Below are 18,408 nucleotides of genomic sequence, written 5' to 3'. Positions count from 1 at the left end.
GTCCATCCTTCCTCCTCGTTCCTCTGCTGCTTGGTCCAAGTTTGGTGGGGAATTCTGTCACGAAATTCGTCGTGGTGTTGCAGGGAAGACCAAAATGCAGCGGGTATATGGATACTCATTCTTTTAATGAAAAATGTGAAGCATCCACAGAACAAAAAAACAAAACAATAAACAGTACTCACGACTCACAACAGTGTAGCAGGCTCAATAACGCAGTGCTCACAAACACCCCGGAATACTTAAATCAAATGCCCCTTCAACAAACACACCACCCCGAACCACATAAAACGAATACCCTCTGCCACGTCCTGACCAAACTACAATGACAATTAACCCTTATACTGGCCAGGACGTGACAGGAACTTTGATATGCCCGTAGAGTACAGACCCCTTGACTTTTTCCGCATTTTGTTACATTACAGCCTTATTCTAAAATTGATTAAATAAAAAAAAGATTAGTCAGGATCGAGGCAAAGATGAACTGAGCAAAGTACAGAGAGATCCTTGATGAAAACCTGTTCCAGAGTGCTCAGGACCTCAGACTGGGGCGAAGGTTCACAACGACCCTAAGCACACAGCCAAGACAATGCAGGAGTGGCTTCTGGACAAGTCTCTGAATGTCCTTGAGTGGCCCAGCCAGAGCCCGGACCTGAACCTGATTGAACATCTCTGGAGAGACCTGAAAATAGCTGTGCAGCAATGCTCCCCATTCAACCTGACAGAGCTTGAGAGGATATGCAGAGAAGAATGGGAGAAACTCCCAAATACAGGTGTGCCAAGCTTGTAGTGTCATACCCAAGAAGAATCAATGCTGAAATCGCTGCCAAAGCTGTGTTAACAAAATACTGAGTAAAAACAGTTTTTGCTTTGTCATTATGGGGTATTGTGTGTAGTTTGATGAGGAAAAATACAATTTAATACATTTTAGAATAAGGCTGTAACCTAACAAAATGTGGTAAAAGTCATTGGATCTGAATTCTTCCCAAATGCACTGTATATTATTTTCAACAATATATTGGAACATTTGCAGAATACATTTTTGTATATTCATGTTTATTTTTCTATATTAATATGTTATTGTAGAAAATGTGTTATTGAAATCAGAATACTACTCATATTACAGAGCAAGCGGTAAAGCTTCACATGACACCAATTTTTGCTTTGTAACATCTACAGATGAGACATTATGCAGTCTTGGCTAAAATATCAGCAATATACCAACTTTGATTAATTATTTCAAAATTATGCTTTTTGATACAAATGTCAAATATATGTCAACAAAGTCCTTTTTTTTGTCTGGGTTTCATGATGAATCACTCTATAGTGGGAATTAGGAAACCAACGGTGCCACTATGTTGAAACTCACCATGGCAACACACATCAATGAGAGGAATTAGGCATTGTGATTGATCCATTCAGGAATGGAATCGAAATAGAGTTGTAAACAGAAAAACTCTTAAGTGAAAATGCATTTTACTTTTCCAACTTGTGAATTGAATCTCGATTCATCAGATTTGTCAATTTGAGAATTGAAATGGCAACTAAGAACAGACAAATTCTGTCTCTGTCTGTCCCCCTACCAGGTAACCTGTTGGTGATAGCATTCGTGAGCTACTTTGGTGCAAAGCTGCATCGGCCCAAGATCATAGCAATGGGCTGTGTACTGATGGCAGTGGGAACATTCATCATCGCTCTGCCACACTTCCTCATCGGACGGTGAGGTTTTACTGACTTTTAATTTGAAGGAGGATTAACTTACAATGCTTGGGTTTCCAGCTTCCTTTTCAAATCAAATTTAGCAGATGTTATTGCGGGTGTAGCGAGTTGCTTTTGAATTTTGCACATATCTGAATACTGAATTATGCACATATCTTATATATTGTGTACCATCGTTTGTGAGATGAAGCATTGTAGTGTGTTATCATGTGTTCTCATTAGCTTGGCTTGGTCATGAAAGTTTGATCAGTCCGAATGTTTTATCTCTCCCACAAGATGGGAACATATGGAATCTTAAAGAATATATGCTGCACTGTATTGAGTCTCTTTATTGAATGCCAAGAGAAGTTTTACTATATGCATTTCTACAGCTGTGGGATGTTTTTCTGAAAAACATTTCAGACGTCAATTGTTTGTATTTTACAGGTGAAGCCAGGAAAGCTTCTTCCTATCATTAAGTATTGCGTGTCACATGATGCGCTTGAATGTATAAAACGGTGTCTCCTAAATGTTTCATTGCATATCCAAAGCACTCATGTTCTGCTTTGTCTCTGTCCTCTCTAACTGTATAACGTGGTGCTTTCTCCCCTCCCTTCGCTAAACAGTCGCATTGGTGTTTTGTACGCAGCTATAAGTTCGAAACGTCAATCCGATCGTCAGTGAATTCAACCAATAACCTCTCTCCATGTCCAGCGCGCCTGTTGTCACCCTCCGCGCAAGCTTCGGGTGACCCGCTTTCTGAGGCACCAAGCACAGGGACAGGTGTGTCACCTACACACATACACACACACACACACACACACACACACACACACACACACACACACACACAAGTTCATGTGCATACATGCATTCAACCACGCAAACACAAACCAACACACACACACATGTACTCATGGACACACGCATACACACGCTCACTCACACTTGCTCACACACACTTGCTCACACACATGTGCACATGCACGCACTCACGCACGCACACACACACACACACACACACACACACACACACACACACACACACACACACACACACACACACACACACACACACACACACAGTGCTGTATCTATTCTCTCTCTCCCCCTTCCCAGTAGGTTGTGAAGGAGAGTCCAACCTCTCCATGTGGATCTATGTGTTCCTTGGGAACGTCTTACGAGGGATCGGGGAGACGCCAGTGCAGCCCCTTGGGATCTCGTACATAGATGATTTCGCCAGGGAGGAAAATGCTGCATTTTACATTGGTAATAGACCAATTAGAAATGTAAACACATTTTAGATAATGTCACTGTGCATGATTTGAAGTACAATATGTTAAGTAGATCTGACGGTCTGAATAAACTGCTTTTCAATCTGATTCATACACTAAGGGCCCGATTCAATCAGATCCGCTTTAGCCAACATCCGGATAGCTGATGTTTAATACGGTGTGGGAGGTGGAACTGCATTAGAGCTGTCAAATCCACAAGTGGCTCCCAGCTTAACACGTAAAGCAGGCATTGCCATTGGCTGCACAGGGTCGCTCTGTCACGCCTGCTCCCGCTCCCCCCTTCGAGCGCCAGACTACCCGTCATTATAGCACCTGTTACCGTCATTACGCGCAGCTGCAATCATTGGACCTGGACTCCCTCACTTTGTTGATTGCCCCTGCATATACAGTTGAAGTCGGAAGTTTACATACTTAGGCTGGAGTCATTAAAACTCATTTTTCAACCACTCCACAAGTTTCTTGTTAACAAACTATAGTTTTGGCAATCTACTTTGTGCATGACACAAGTCATTTTTCCAACAATTGTTTACAGACAGATGTTAGACAGTGGGTCAGAAGTTTACATACACTAAGTTGACTGTGCCTTTTAAACAGCTTGGAAAATCCCAGAAAAGGATGTCATGGCTTTAGAAGCTTCTGATAGGCTAATTGACATAATTTGAGTCAATTGGAGGTGTACCTGTTGATGTATTTCAAGGCCTACCTTTAAACTCAGTGCCTCTTTGCTTGACTACATTGGAAAAATAATTTTTGACCTCCACAAGTCTGGTTTATCCTTTTGAGCAATTTCCAAACGCCTGAAGGTACCACGTTCATCTGTACAAACTTCATGGGACCACGCAGCCGTCATACTGCTCAGGAAGGAGACGCGTTCTGTCTCCTAGAGATTAACGTACTTTGGTGTGAAAAGTGCAAATCAATCCCAGAACAACAGCAAAGTACCTTGTGAAGATGCTGGAGGAAACAGGTACAAATGTATTTATATCCACAGTAAAACGAGTCCTGTATCGACATAACCTGAAAGGCCGCTCAGCAAGGATGAAGCCACTGTTCCAAAACCGCCATAAAAAAGCCAGACTACGGTTTGCAACTGCACATGGGGACAAATATCGTACTTTTTGGAGAAATGTCCTCTGGTCTGATGAAACAAAAATAGAATTGTTTGGCCATAATGACCATTGTTATGTTTGGAGGAAAAAGTGGGAGGCTTGCAAGCCAAAGAACACCATCCCAACCGTGAAGCACGGGGGTGGCAGCATCATGTTGTGAGGGTGCTTTGCTGCAGGAGGGCCTGGTGCGCTTCACAAAATAAATGGCATCATGAGGAGGGGAAATTATGTGGATATATTGAAGCAACATCTCAAGACATCAGTCAGGAAGTTAATGCTTGGCCGCCAATGGGTCTTCCAAATGCACATGTCTGGTGGGATAAGTGTGTGTCAGAGCTGTGTGTAAGTTGACTATGCAAACAATTTGGGATTTTCAACACATTAATGTTTCTTATTAAAAGAAGAAGTGATGCAGTCAGTCTCTCCTCAACTCTTAGCCTAGAGAGACTGGCATGCATAGTATTAATATTAGTCCTCTAATTACAGTTAAGAGTAAAACGTGCCGCTCTGTTCTGGGCCAGCTGCAGCTTAACTAGGTTTTTCCTTGCAGCACTGGACCACACGACTGGACAATAATCAATATTAGACAAAACTAGAGCCTGCAGATCTTGCTTTTTGGAGTGTTGTGTCAATAAAGCAGAGCCTCTCTTTATTACGGCTAGACCTCTCCACATCTTTGCAACCATTGAATCTATATGTTTTGACCATGACAGTTTACATTTTAAGGTAACGCGAAGTAATTCAGTCTCCACAACTTGTTCAACAGCCACACCATTCATTACCAGATTCAGCTGAGATCTAGCACTTAAGGAATGATTTGTACCAAATACAATGCTCTTAGTTTTAGATGTTCAGGACCAGTTTATTACTGGCCACCCATTCCAAAACAGACTGCAACTCTTTGTTAAGGGTTTTAGTGACTTCATTAGCTGTGGTTGCTGATGCATATATGGTTGAATCATCAGCATACATTGACACACATGCATTATTTAATGCCAGTGGCAGGTCATTGGTAAAAATAGAAAAGATTAGAGGGCCTAGAGAGCTGCTCTCTCTGCGGTACACCACACTTTACATGTTTGACATTAGAGACGCTTCCATTAAAGAGTTCTATTAGATAGATAGCTCTGAATCCACGATATGGCAGAGGTTGAAAAGTCATAGCACTTAATTTAGGGCTAGGCGTCACGCTAGCGCGAAATTCAAATTAATAATCATAAAAATGATGGATATTAAACATTTAGGTATATATAAGTGTCTTATATCGGTTGAAAGCTTAAATTTGTGTTAATCTAACTGCACTGTCCGATTTACAGTAGCTATTACAGCGAAAACATGCCATGCGATTGTTTGAGGACGGCGCACCTCATCAAAATATTTTTCCACCGGCACAGGTTTCATAAATTCACAAATATGATTAAATATTCACTTACTTTTTGAAAATCTTCCTCTGATTTGTCATCCAAAGCGTCCCATGTAGTGTCATTTTGTTAGATAAAATCCTTCTTTATATCCCAAACAGTCTGTTCAGTTGGCGCCACCGATTTGAGTAATCCACTCGTTCAACATGCAGAGAAAGGAATCCTAAAATATACCCCTAAACTTTGTTTCAACAAGTCAAAATATGTTTCTATATACTCCTCAGATACCCTAAAATGTAATCAAACTATAATATTTCTTACGGAAAGAAGTATGTTCAATAGGAAACTGATTTTAGCAGGTGCGTCCTGTCTTCATGGCGCATGCAAACACGAATTTCCAAGACTGTGTCCCTGTACTAAAACTGATATTTCCTATTCGTTTTTGAAGTTACAAGCCTGAAACCTTGAACATAGACTGCTAACACCCTGTGGATGCCATAGGAATTGCATCCAGGGAGCTAATTTTCAGTATGACCTTATACTTGCCATCCTAAGAGGATGGTCTCTCCCCCATAAAATTCTGGATGGTTTTTCTTTGGATTTTCTCCTACTGTGTTATATTCTCCTACGTTATTTTAACATTTCTACAAACTAACTTCAAAGTGTTTCCTTTCCAATGGTACCAATTATATGCATATCCTGGCTTCAGGGTCTGAGCAACAGGCAGTTTACTTTGGGCACGTCATTCAGGTGGAAATTGAGAAAAAAGAGGCCTAGCCCTAGGAAGTTACGTTTTTTTCAACAACAGGTTATGGTCAATAATATCAAAGGCTGCACTGAAATCTAACAGTATAGCTCCCACAATCTTCTTATTATCAATTTATTTCAACCAATCATCAGTCATTTGTGTCAGTGCAGTACATGTTGAGTGCCCTTCTCTATAAGCATGCTGAAAGTCTGTTGTTAATTTTTTACAGAGAAATAGCATTGTATTTGGCGAAACACCATTTTTTTCCAACAGTTAGCGAAGAGCTGGCAGCAAGCTTATAGGTCTGCTGTTAGAACCAGTAAAGGCCACTTTACCACGCTTGGGTAGCGGAATAACTTTGGCTTACAAAGACTTTCCTCTAGGCTCAGATTAAAAATATGACTGATAGGAGTGGCTATAGTCAGCTACCATCCTCAGGAGCTTTCCATCTAAGTTGTCAATGTCAGGAGATTTGTCATTATTGATCGTTAATAATCTTTCCACCTCTCCCATACTAACATTACAAAATTCAAACTTGCATTGCTTTTCTTTCATTATTAGTTTTTTTATACATTAATATAATTTCTCACTGTTTGTCGTGGGCATTTCCTGCCTAAGTTTGCCCATTTTGCCAATGAAATAATTATTAAAATAATTGGCAACATCAAATGGTTTTGTGAGGAATAAGCCATCTGATTCGATGAAAGATGGAGTTGAATTTGTCTTTCTGCCCATACCGTAACTTCCGGACTATTGAGCGCACCTGAATATAAGCCGCACCCACTGAATTTAAAATGTTTTTTTTTTTTTTTTTACATAAATAAGCCGCACATGTCTATAAGCCGCAGGTGCCTACCGGTACATTGAAACAAATGAACTTTACGCAGGCTTTAACGAAACACGGCTTGTAACAAAAATAAATAGGCTTTAACGAAACACGGCTTGTAACAAAAATAAATAGGCTTTAATGAAACACGGCTTGTAACAAAAATAAATAGGCTTTAACGAAACACGGCTTGTAACAAAAAATAAAAAATTTGCAGTAAGCTTTAGTTGTCTTTTTGCACTGAGTCAATTCCTCACGCTGCTGTTTCCAACGTCTTATCATCGACTCATTAAGACCAAGCTCCCGTGCAGCAGCTCTATTTCCTTTTCCAACAGCCAGATCAATCGCCTTCAACTTGAAAGCTGCATCATATGCATTTCTCCGTGTCTTTGCCATGATGAGGGTGACAAAATGACTACCGTAATCAGAATGATGGGAAGTTTGAGAGTGCTCGATTTAATCTAAACAGTAAAAAAAAAAGTTGTTTGACCTTAACTCGTTCGGCAATTTCATTGGTCTAATGAAAGCTTCATGCCGCCCAAAAACTGAGCACGTCACAGAATGTGTTTTTTTTTAGAAAAAAATTTGAAAGCGGGAAAAATCCATATATTAGCCGCGTCATTGTTTAAGCCGCGATGTTCAAAGCGTGGGAAAAAAAGTTGCGGCTTATAGTCCGGAAATTACGGTAATTTCATTCAAAGTACTCCAAAGTTGTTTTTCCATCATTCTTTATATCATTGATCTTGGCTTCATAATACAGTTTCTTCTTCTTTTTGTTGAGTTTAGTCACATAGTTTCTCAATTTGCAGTAAGTAAGTCAGTCAGATATACAGCCAGACTTATTAGCCACTCCTTTTGCCCCATCTCTTTCAACCATAGTTTTTCAATTCCTCATCAATCCATGGAGCCTTAACTGTTCTAACAGTCAGTTTCTTAACAGGTGCATGTGTATCAATAATTGGAAGAAGCAATTTCATAAATTTATCAAGTGCAGCCCCTGATGCTCCTCATTATAATCACATCAGACCAACAAGTATTTTTAACATCATCCACATACAGTAAGAGTCACAGGAAAATCTTTTGTATGATCTCTTATACACTATTTTAGGCCTAGCTGTTGGCTTTCCTGGATATAGCCACTATATTGTGATCACTGCATCCAATGGGTACGGATATAGCTTTAGAACAAAGTTCTACAGCATTAGTAAAAATGTGATCGATACTTGTGGATGATCTTGTTCCTGTAGTGTTTAGAAACACCCTGGTAGGTTGATTAATAACCTGAACCAGATTACAGGCACTGGTTACAGTAAGAAGCTTCCTCTTGAGCGGACAGCTTGATGAAAACCAGTCAATATCAGGTCCCCAAGAAAGTAGACCTCTCTGTTTACTTCACATACACTATCAAGCGTTTCACACATATTATTTAGATACTGACTGCTTGCACTTGGTGGCCTATAGCAACACCCCAGAAGAAAAGGCTTTAGATGTGCCAAGTGAACCTGCAACCACAACACTTCAATAACACTTGACATAAGATCTTTTCTAAGCATTACAGGGATATGGCTCTGAATATATAGAGCAACTCCTCCCCCATAAGCATTTCTGTCTCTTCTATAAATGTTATATCCTTGTATTGCTACTGATGTATCATCAAATGAATTATCTAAGTGAGTCTCAGAAATGGCTTATATATGAATGTTATCTGATGTTATTGATTTCATGAACCTTATTTCTAAGGCTACTTATATTAATATGGGCTATTTTCAGCCCTTTCCTGTGTAGCTTATCAGAGATAGACATAATACTGAAAAAAATATATACATTCAGCAGTCCATTAATCAATCGGTGTGTGTGCTGCGGGGTTAAGGCTACGAACCCATAGGCTTGGCTCTCTCATCCCTTCCAGTCTTCTGGGAGGGAGGGTGGACAATGAGCCTGTCGTAGCGGATGTACGCAATGTCCCCACATGCTCTGGCAGCTTTCATGGCTGGGTTCAGTTCTTTCCTCTTCTGGCGCACAGCTTCAGGATAGTCCTCGTCGAGGAAGATATACGTTCCTCTTAAGTTCTTGGCTCTTTCCAGAACAGCTACCTTGTCCTTGAACCTCAGGAACTTGACCAGTATCGGCCTGGGCCTATCACCTGGGCCGGTGGTGGGTTTTCCAGTCCTGTGGGTGCGCTCCACCTCAATCTTCCTGTGGTCCAATTTCAATTTCTCAGAGATAATTTCCCTCACTTTGTCCTCAGACTTCATCCAGGTCTCATGTTGAGATTCTGCAATTCCGTCCACAACCATGTTGTTTCGCCTTGATTGTCCCTCGAGATAGTCTGATTTATCTGTCATTGTTATCATGGATTCACACACAGAACTGATTACCTCTCTCAATGACTTACAGATTGCTGTCATCTTGCCGTTCTCCTGTTTCATCTCGTCGAGCTCACCCTGGGAGAACCGCAAACTGTTCTTTAGGTCCTGGACCTCTCTGGTCAGGTCGTCCATTCTTTTATTAGTAGAATCCACAAGTATTTGGACAAAGACTTGAAACTATTTTCTTGTTGTTGTAAGAACTGCATATACAGTGAGGGGAAAAAAGTATTTGATCCCCAGCTGATTTTGTACGTTTGCCCACTGACAAAGAAATTATCAGTCTATAATTTTAATGGTAGGTTTATTTGAACAGTGAGAGACAGAATAACAACAAACAAATCCAGAAAAACGCATGTCAAAAATGTTATAAAATTATTTGCATTTTAATTAGGGAAATAAGTATTTGACCCCTCTACAAAACATGACTTGGTGGCAAAATCCTTGTTGGCAATCACAGAGGTCAGACGTTTCTTGTAGTTGGCCACCAGGTTTGCACACATCTCAGGAGGGATTTTGTCCCACCCCTCTTTGCAGATCTTCCCAAAGTCATTAAGGTTTCGAGACTAACGTTTGGCAACTCAAACCTTCAGCTCCCTCCACAGATTTTCTATGGGATTAAGGTCTGGAGACTGCCTAGGCCACTCCAGGACCTTAATGTGCTTCTTCTTGAGCCACTCCTTTGTTGCCTTGGCCGTGTGTTTTGGGTCATTGTCATGCTGGAATACCCATCCACGACCCATTTTCAATACCCTGGCTGAGGGAAGAAAGAGGTTCTCACCCACGATTTGACGGTACATGGCCCCGTCCATCGTCTCTTTGATGCAGTGAAGTTGTCCTGTCCCCTTAGCAGAAAAACACCCCCAAGCATAATGTTTCCACCTCCATGTTTGACGGTGGGGATGGTGTTCTTGGGGTCATAGGCAGCATTCCTCCTCCTCCAAACACGGCGAGTTGAGTTGATGCCAAAGAGCTCCATTTTGGTCTCATCTGACCACAGCACTTTCACCCAGTTGTCCTCTGAATCATTCAGATGTTCATTGGCAAACTTCAGACGGGCATGTATATGTGCTTTCTTGAGCAGGGGGACCTTGCGGGCGCCGCAGGATTTCAGTCCTTCACGGCGTAGTGTGTTACCAATTGTTTTCTTGGTGACTGTGGTCCCAGCTGCCTTGAGATCATTGACAAGATCCTCCGTGTAGTTCTGGGCTGATTCCTCACCGTTCTCATGATCATTGCAACTCCATGAGGTGAGATCTTGCATGGAGCCCCAGGCCGAGGGAGATTGACAGTTATTTTGTGTTTCTTCCATTTGAGAATAATCGCACCAACTGTTGTCACCTTCTCACCAAGCTGCTTGGCGATGGTCTTGTAGCCCATTCCAGCCAAGTGTAGCGTCTACAATCTTGTCCCTGACATCCTTGGATAGCTCTTTGGTCTTGGCCATGGTGGAGAGTTTGGAATCTGATTGATTGATTGCTTCTGTGGACAGGTGTCTTTTATACAGGTAACAAACTGAGATTAGGAGCACTCCCTTTAAGAGTGTGCTCCTAATCTCAGCTCGTTACCTGTATAAAAGAAGCCTGGGAGCCAGAAATCTTTCTGATTGAGAGGGGGTCAAATATACTGCTCAAAAAAATAAAGGGAACACTTAAACAACACATCCTAGATCTGAATGAAAGAAATAATCTTATTAAATACTTTTTTCTTTACATAGTTGAATGTGCTGACAACAAAATCACACAAAAACAATCAATGGAAATCCAATTTATCAACCCATGGAGGTCTGGATTTGGAGTCACACTCAAAATTAAAGTGGAAAACCACACTACAGGCTGATCCAACTTTGATGTAATGTCCTTAAAACAAGTCAAAATGAGGCTCAGTAGTGTGTGTGGCCTCCACGTGCCTGTATGACCTCCCTACAACGCCTGGGCATGCTCCTGATGAGTTGGCGGATGGTCTCCTGAGGGATCTCCTCCCAGACCTGGACTAAAGCATCCGCCAACTCCTGGACAGTCTGTGGTGCAACGTGGCGTTGGTGGATGGAGCGAGACATGATGTCCCAGATGTGCTCAATTGGATTCAGGTCTGGGGAACGGGCGGGCCAGTCCATAGCATCAATGCCTTCCTCTTGCAGGAACTGCTGACACACCCCAGCCACATGAGGTCTAGCATTGTCTTGCATTAGGAGGAACCCAGGGACAACCGCACCAGCATATGGTCTCACAAAGGGTCTGAGGATCTCATCTCAGTACCTAATGGCAGTCAGGCTACCTCTGGCGAGCACATGGAGGAATGCCACCCCACCCAAAGAAATGCCACCCCACACCATGACTGACCCACCGCCAAACCGGTCATGCTGGAGGATGTTGCAGGCAGCAGAACGTTCTCCACGGCGTCTCCAGACTCTGTCACGTCTGTCACGTGCTCAGTGTGAACCTGCTTTCATCTGTGAAGACCACAGGGCGCCAGTGGCGAATTTGCCAATCTTGATGTTCTCTGGCAAATGCCAAACGTCCTGCACGGTGTTGGGCTGTAAGCACAACCCCCACCTGTGGACATCGGGCCCTCATACCACCCTCATGGAGTCTGTTTCTGACCGCTTGAGCAGACACATGCACATTTGTGGCCTGCTGGAGGTCATTTTGCAGGGCACTGGCAGTGCTCCTCCTGCTCCTCCTTGCACAAAGGCGGAGGTAGCGGTCCTGCTGCTGGGTTGTTGCCCTCCTACGACCTCCTCCACGTCTCCTGATGTACTGGCCTGTCTCCTGGTAGCGCCTCCATGTTCTGGACACTACGCTGACAGACACAGCAAACCTTCTTGCCACAGCTCGCATTGATGTGCCATCCTGGATGAGCTGCACTACCTGAGCCACTTGTGTGGGTTGTAGACTCCGTCTCATGCTACCACTAGAGTGAAAGCACCGCCAGCATTCAAAAGTGACCAAAACATCAGCCAGGAAGCATAGGAACTGAGAAGTGGTCTGTAGTCCCCACCAGCAGAACCACTCCTTTATTGGGGGTGTCTTGCTAATTGCCTATAATTTCCACCTGTTGTCTATTCCATTTGCACAACAGCATGTGAAATGTATTGTCAATCAGTGTTGCTTCCTAAGTGGACAGTTTGATTTCACAGAAGTGTGATTGACTTGGAGTTACATTGTGTTGTTTAAGTGTTCCCTTTATTTTTTTGAGCAGTGTACTTATTTCCCTTATTAAAATGCAAATCAATTTATAACATTTTTGACATGTGTTTTTCTGGATTTTTTTGTTGTTATTCTGTCTCTCACTGTTGAAATAAACCTACCATTAAAATTATAGACTGATCATTTCTTTGTCAGTGGGCAAACGTACAAAATCAGCATGGGATCAAATACTTTTTTCCCTCACTGTAGGTCTCTTTTTGTTTGTTTAAAAGATCCTTCATGTGTGATAGAGAGACACCACTGGCACTGTCCTCAACGGTACTTGCGCCGGCTTTGGTCTTTGTCATAGTAGCTAGCAACCATGACAGTCTATATTACAACACAGGACCTTCCGTTACAACGCTCCATATGTCTGCTCCTCTGTGTTGTTCCCTGTAGTAGCCTTGTTTGTTGTGTCGTGTTCATGTCCAGATGCTGTTCTTGTTCCGTTGCATGTCAGTCTATATTAAATGGTTCACTCCTTGTACCTGCTTCTCATTTCCTGCGTTGGGCGCTACACGCTTGCATTAACAGAAATGGCATGCAGCCATTTTTCGAACACTGGAATGTGATCTCGATTAGGATAATACTTTTTTTTTCATTTATTTAGTTTAATGATTTTTCAATTTGAGCGTAGTTATTTCTATATAGCCTACACTTTCTCGTTCTGAACTTCTAACGCAAGTGGAGTGGGTGTGGCTTTGACAATGAGCGCAAGAGCAGCTGCTCACTGATTTGATGGCTCTAACCACATCGCCAAAACATCCGCTATGCGGGTGTCTGCTATCGCTGGTTAACGCGGGATCTGATTGAATCTACCTCGTTGTGATAACATGAATGGACGAACGGTCCATATAAACAGAAGCATCTCTTTGACCTTTTAAAAATCACACAACAACTGTCTTATTGTTGACTTATGGAACTGTCTCTGGTTAGTATAATAAATCAATTGCTGTGTGTGTTCGTGCATGCATGTGCGTCTTTCATATTTCAGGCTGCGTTCAGACCATAGCAGTCATTGGTCCTGTGTTTGGCTATTTACTGGGATCCCTGTGTGCCAAAATATATGTGGACATTGGATTTGTCAACATGGGTGAGTAACCGGTATCTACAAAGTATTCTGTCTAGGCCACCTACACACTTTTGGACTAGTGAGTTCTCCAGTTTAGACAGAGACAGGGCATTCGCCTCTGTTCTGTTACTACTGGACTAACAAACAGGGCTCTGAGTTAAGTTCATTGTCGTTCCTAGAGTGCACTCACTGACTGTGTTCAATAAGTGTTATGTATGCTCATGCTTCTGGATTCTAGGTTATCGGACTAAATGAACTAGTGTGCTCCAGAACACTGCTCAGTGACGTCAGCTACCTAATTTGATTAACCAATTTGAAGCAGGAGAGATGGTTAAGATATGCACAAAAAGCAGCTGTGCTGTGCTTGTTTTTCTCTCCAGTAAGTCTTGTTGCTAGGAACGTTGCTAGTGTACTCAGTTATTCTCATAATGTATTTTGTCCCCAACAGTCACAGCTCTCTCTCTCTCTCTCTGTGCTTGTCCTCCCTGTATAGAGAGTATCACCATAGCCTTATCTTGTTATATGTATGTACTGACATGTATGTGTAACTGATAGATGTACACACACACACTACATGTTAATGTTTTTAAATGTATGTAAATTGTAAAGTCTTTTGTCTGTAATGTATTTTTCGTTATATATCGGACCCCAGTAAGACTAGCTGTTGCCCTTGGCGTCAGCTAATGGGGATCCTAATAAATCAAATTCTGTGTCTCCCCTCGCTGTATAGAGAGTATCACCATAAGCCCTGGTGATGCTCGCTGGGTGGGTGCCTGGTGGTTAGGTTACCTTATAGCTGGGGTAATCACCCTGCTTTCAGCCATCCCCTTCTGGTTCCTGCCCCGTTCCCTGCCCATCCCGTCAGACCGAGGCCCAGCCCAGTGCACCCCGGAGCGGACTAGCTTCATCAAAGACTCCCCTCTCCTGGAGCATAAGTACCAAGCCGACGAGCCAGCTGGCTTTCTGGAGATGGCCAAAGGTATTTTGTTGAATGGGGATGAAGTTAAAACATTTTCTGGTTTAGATTGTGATTGGAGTTTAAAAATGCTTTTTCAAAGTCTATTCAGGTAAAATGGTATATTAAATTCAGGTTGCTTTGGATGAAATGACCATAGTATGTAAAAAGGTAGACAAAAATGCCCATGACAACTGATGATGTCGTTGACGACTGATGATGTTTTGTTGATGGTTTTTAATCTAGATTTCATACCAACGTTGAAAACCCTCCTGGGGAACCCAGTGTACTTCATCTACCTGTGTGTGACCATCATTCAGCTGAACTCTCTAATCGGCATGGTAACCTACAAGCCCAAGTACATAGAGCAGCATTACGGACAGTCAGCATCAAAAGCCAATTTCCTGATGGGTACGTAACGTTGGCCAATCATATAGCTTATATGGCTTGATCAGGGTTGGAGAACATTGCTTGTAAAAGTAACTTGTTACGTTGCAACGTTACTTACTATGGAAAGTAACTTGTTACATTACTTCTGCGTTACCAAAAACAAAAAGTCCTCTGAAGATGTCTTGTGTATGTTGGTTGTTCTTATAGGCCCAGTGCAGTCAAAAACATCCTGTGTTTTATATATATATTTCCACACTGAGGTTGGAATAATACTGTGAAATTGTGAAAATGATGATAATGCCCTTTTAGTGTAAGAGCTGTTTGAAAAGACCACCTGAAATTTCTGCCTGTTTTGGTGGGATGGAGTTTTGGCCTGCCTGGTGACACCACCAAGCGGTAAAATTGTTAATAGACCAATAAGAAAGAGAGTTCCAAACCTCTCTGCCAATAACAGGTCGTTTTCAGTTTCCCCCTCCCCGCTCAGACCACTCCCAGACATTCCTAGGTAAATTCTTGCTTGAGAAATTGGTCTTTGCTAAGAAGCTATTTTTGTTTCTTTTTGACTGTTTTTAATTAAAAATGATCACAGTAAGGTACTTAATTGTTACCCAGACATGATTTGATATTGAGATAAAAACAGCTGCAGTGGCCCTTTAAGGGTCTACCATAATTAGCTTTATGCACACTACTTTTAAATGGCTTGACTCTGACGACTGATAGGCCTAGTGCAAGAGTAGGCAACTAGATTAAGCCACGGGCCGATTTTTGTAGGAGCGGATGGTCGGGGGGCAGGAACATTTTTAGTTTACTTTGTTTAACTAGGCAAGTCAGTTAAGAACACATTTTTATTTACAATGACGGCATACATAATTAGAATCATTTGTACACTGCAAATTGACCACAACTAAGCCTAAAAATAGGTTGTATTTGAAAATGACAATAATTTCATACCTTTATTACTTTGAGACACAATCACTTTTTTTGGGGTGGGGGTACTTAAGAACAGATTTTCTAGATTAAACTCAGTGTTATCTGAATTCCTTGTGATTTTACAGTGTTTTTTTCCCCCCCTAAGAAAATCACTCACGGGAAGGTTTAGGCCTGTGGACCACATGTTGCCGAGCCCTGGTCTCCTGGCCTAGTGGCTACCGTCAAAAATGGTTTCCATGTGTTTGATGCCATTCCATTCGCTCAATTACAGCCATTATTATGAGCTGTCCTCTCCTCAGCAGCCTCCACTGGTTTCCACATTTTGATCTGTTACAGCCTAAATTCAAAAGTGATTGAATAAAAACATTTCTCACCCATCTACACACAATAACCCATAATGACAAAGTGAAAACATGTTTTTAGAAAATGTTTCAAATGTATTGAAAATGTAATACAGAAATATCTCATTTACATACTGTAATTTCACATCACTCAGTCAATACATGTTAGCATCACCTTTGGCAGTGATTACAGCTGTGAGTCTTTCTGTGTACGTCTCTAAGAGCTTTGCACATCTGGATTGTAGAATATTTACACATTATTCTTAAAAAAATTATTCAAGATCTCTTAAATTGGTTGTTGATCATTGCTAGACAGCCATTTTCAAGTCTTACCAAAGATTTTCAAGACGATTTATGTCAAAACCTTAACTTGGCCACTCAGGAACCTTCAATGTTGTTTTAGTAAGCATCTCAAGTGTACATTTGGCCTTGTGTTTTAGGTTATTGTCCTGCTGAAAGGTGAATTTGTCTCCCAGTGTCTGTTGGAAAGCAGACTGAACCAGGTTTTCCTCTAGGATTTTGCCTGTGGTTAGCTTTAGTCCGTTTCTTTTAATCCTAAAGAACTCCCTAGTCCTTGCTGATGACAAGCGTACAGTACCCATAACATGATGCAGCCACCACCATGCTTAAAAATATGAAGAGTGATACTCAGTGATGTGATTTGCCCCAAACATAACACTTTGTATTCAGGACATAAAGTTCATTTCGTTGCCACATTGTTTTGCGATTTGACTTCAGTGCCTTATTGCAAACAGGATGCATGTTTTTGAATATTTTAATTCTGTACAGGCTTCCTTCTTTTCATTCTGTAATTTAGGTTGGTATTGTGAAGTAGCTACAATGTTGTTGATCCATCCTCACTTTTCTCCTATCACAGCCTTTAAACTCTAACTATTTTAAAGTTAACATTGGCATCATGGTAAAATCCCTGAGTGCTTTCCTTCCTCTCCGGCAACTGACACCTGTATCTTTGTAGTGACTGGGTCTATTAATACAACATCCAAAGTGTAATTAATAACTTCACCATGTTCGAAGGGATATTCAATGTCTGCTATTTATTTTTACCCATCTACCAATAGGTGCCCTTTTTTGTGAGGCATTGGAAAACCTCCCTGGTCTTTGTGGTTGAATCTGTTTGAAATTCACTGCTAGACTGAGGGACTTTACAGATAATTGTATGTGTGGGGTACAGAGATGAGGTAGTCATTAATAAATCATGTTAAACACTATTATTGCACATAGTGAGTCCATGCAACTTATTATGCGACTTGTTAAACACATTATTACTCTTGAACTTATTTAGGCTTGCCATAACAAAGGAGTTGAATACTTATTGAATCAAGACATTTCTGCTTTTCATTTCAATTAGTTTCTAAAAAAACAGAATTCTGCTTTGACATTATGGGGTTTTATGTGTGTGGGTAGGCCAATGACACAAAATCTCAATTTAATCAATTTTAAATTCAGGCTGTAACACAATAAAATGTGTAAAAATCAAGGGGTATAAATACTTTGCGAAGGCGCTGTATAAAACTAACTGGGCACAGTAAAAGGAGAGCTCCAATACAAGTATAACTGGCTACCAATCTGTTTCACACACAGATACAAACTTGGCAGAGAGATAGCAAACATGCAATTCATGAACCACAACAACCAGATCGTCTAGATACCAACTAGTTGAATTATTTTCATAGAAGTTACAGGAGCGTTGCCTTTTCATAAGGTCAACGTGTGCACATTACAACGTTCATGACTCAAAGTCAAAATAAAACAGCTGACCTTCAATCACACCTTGTTGATTTATTTCACTGCTTTCCTCCAAAGTATTGATTAACGTTATACCGCACAAGAAAAGGTCTGAAGGTGCTTCTTGATATTTAAAGTAGAGTTCTTTGCAGCTGACAGGCTCTTATCCCGAGGCAGAGTTAGCGTTTTACTGTGATGTTCCTGTCCTTTTCCCTTACCAATTCAATGTAATGCGAATTCTTCCACGATGTAAAGGCTATAGTTGTCTCTGCCATCTCACTAGCTAGAAACAAAACAAAAAAGGAAATAATATTGTAAAAATAATGACTTGCTTCTTTGAAAACGTAATTAAGTAACTGATTAATTAAATTGAAAAATCTTCCCGT

At 41.3% G+C, this 18,408-nt stretch overlaps 1 protein-coding gene across 4 annotated transcripts in view; it reads left to right on the top strand.

Annotated features, from left to right (window-relative positions):
• The window catches only part of LOC106609189 (solute carrier organic anion transporter family member 1C1), a 75,673-nt gene that overhangs the window by 40,064 nt on the left and 17,201 nt on the right, over positions 1-18,408 (top strand). For all 4 annotated transcript variants that reach the window (XR_006770639.1, XR_006770638.1, XR_006770637.1 and 1 more), the window contains exons 4-9: positions 1,584-1,716; positions 2,345-2,478; positions 2,815-2,964; positions 13,583-13,681; positions 14,391-14,639; positions 14,862-15,026. Coding sequence is in view for 1 of the 4 variants with exons in the window: in XM_014207701.2 (XP_014063176.1) it covers positions 1,584-1,716; positions 2,345-2,478; positions 2,815-2,964; positions 13,583-13,681; positions 14,391-14,639; positions 14,862-15,026 (930 nt within the window). In the remaining 3 variants the exon portion in view is untranslated. The remainder of the gene's footprint in view (positions 1-1,583; positions 1,717-2,344; positions 2,479-2,814; positions 2,965-13,582; positions 13,682-14,390; positions 14,640-14,861; positions 15,027-18,408) is intronic.

The sequence above is a fragment of the Salmo salar genome, chromosome ssa07 (assembly GCF_905237065.1).
Source record: "Salmo salar chromosome ssa07, Ssal_v3.1, whole genome shotgun sequence".
In the NCBI taxonomy this organism is placed as follows: domain Eukaryota; kingdom Metazoa; phylum Chordata; class Actinopteri; order Salmoniformes; family Salmonidae; genus Salmo; species Salmo salar.
Note: the sequence above shows the minus strand (reverse complement) of the source record. Positions and strands in the feature narration are given on the sequence as shown.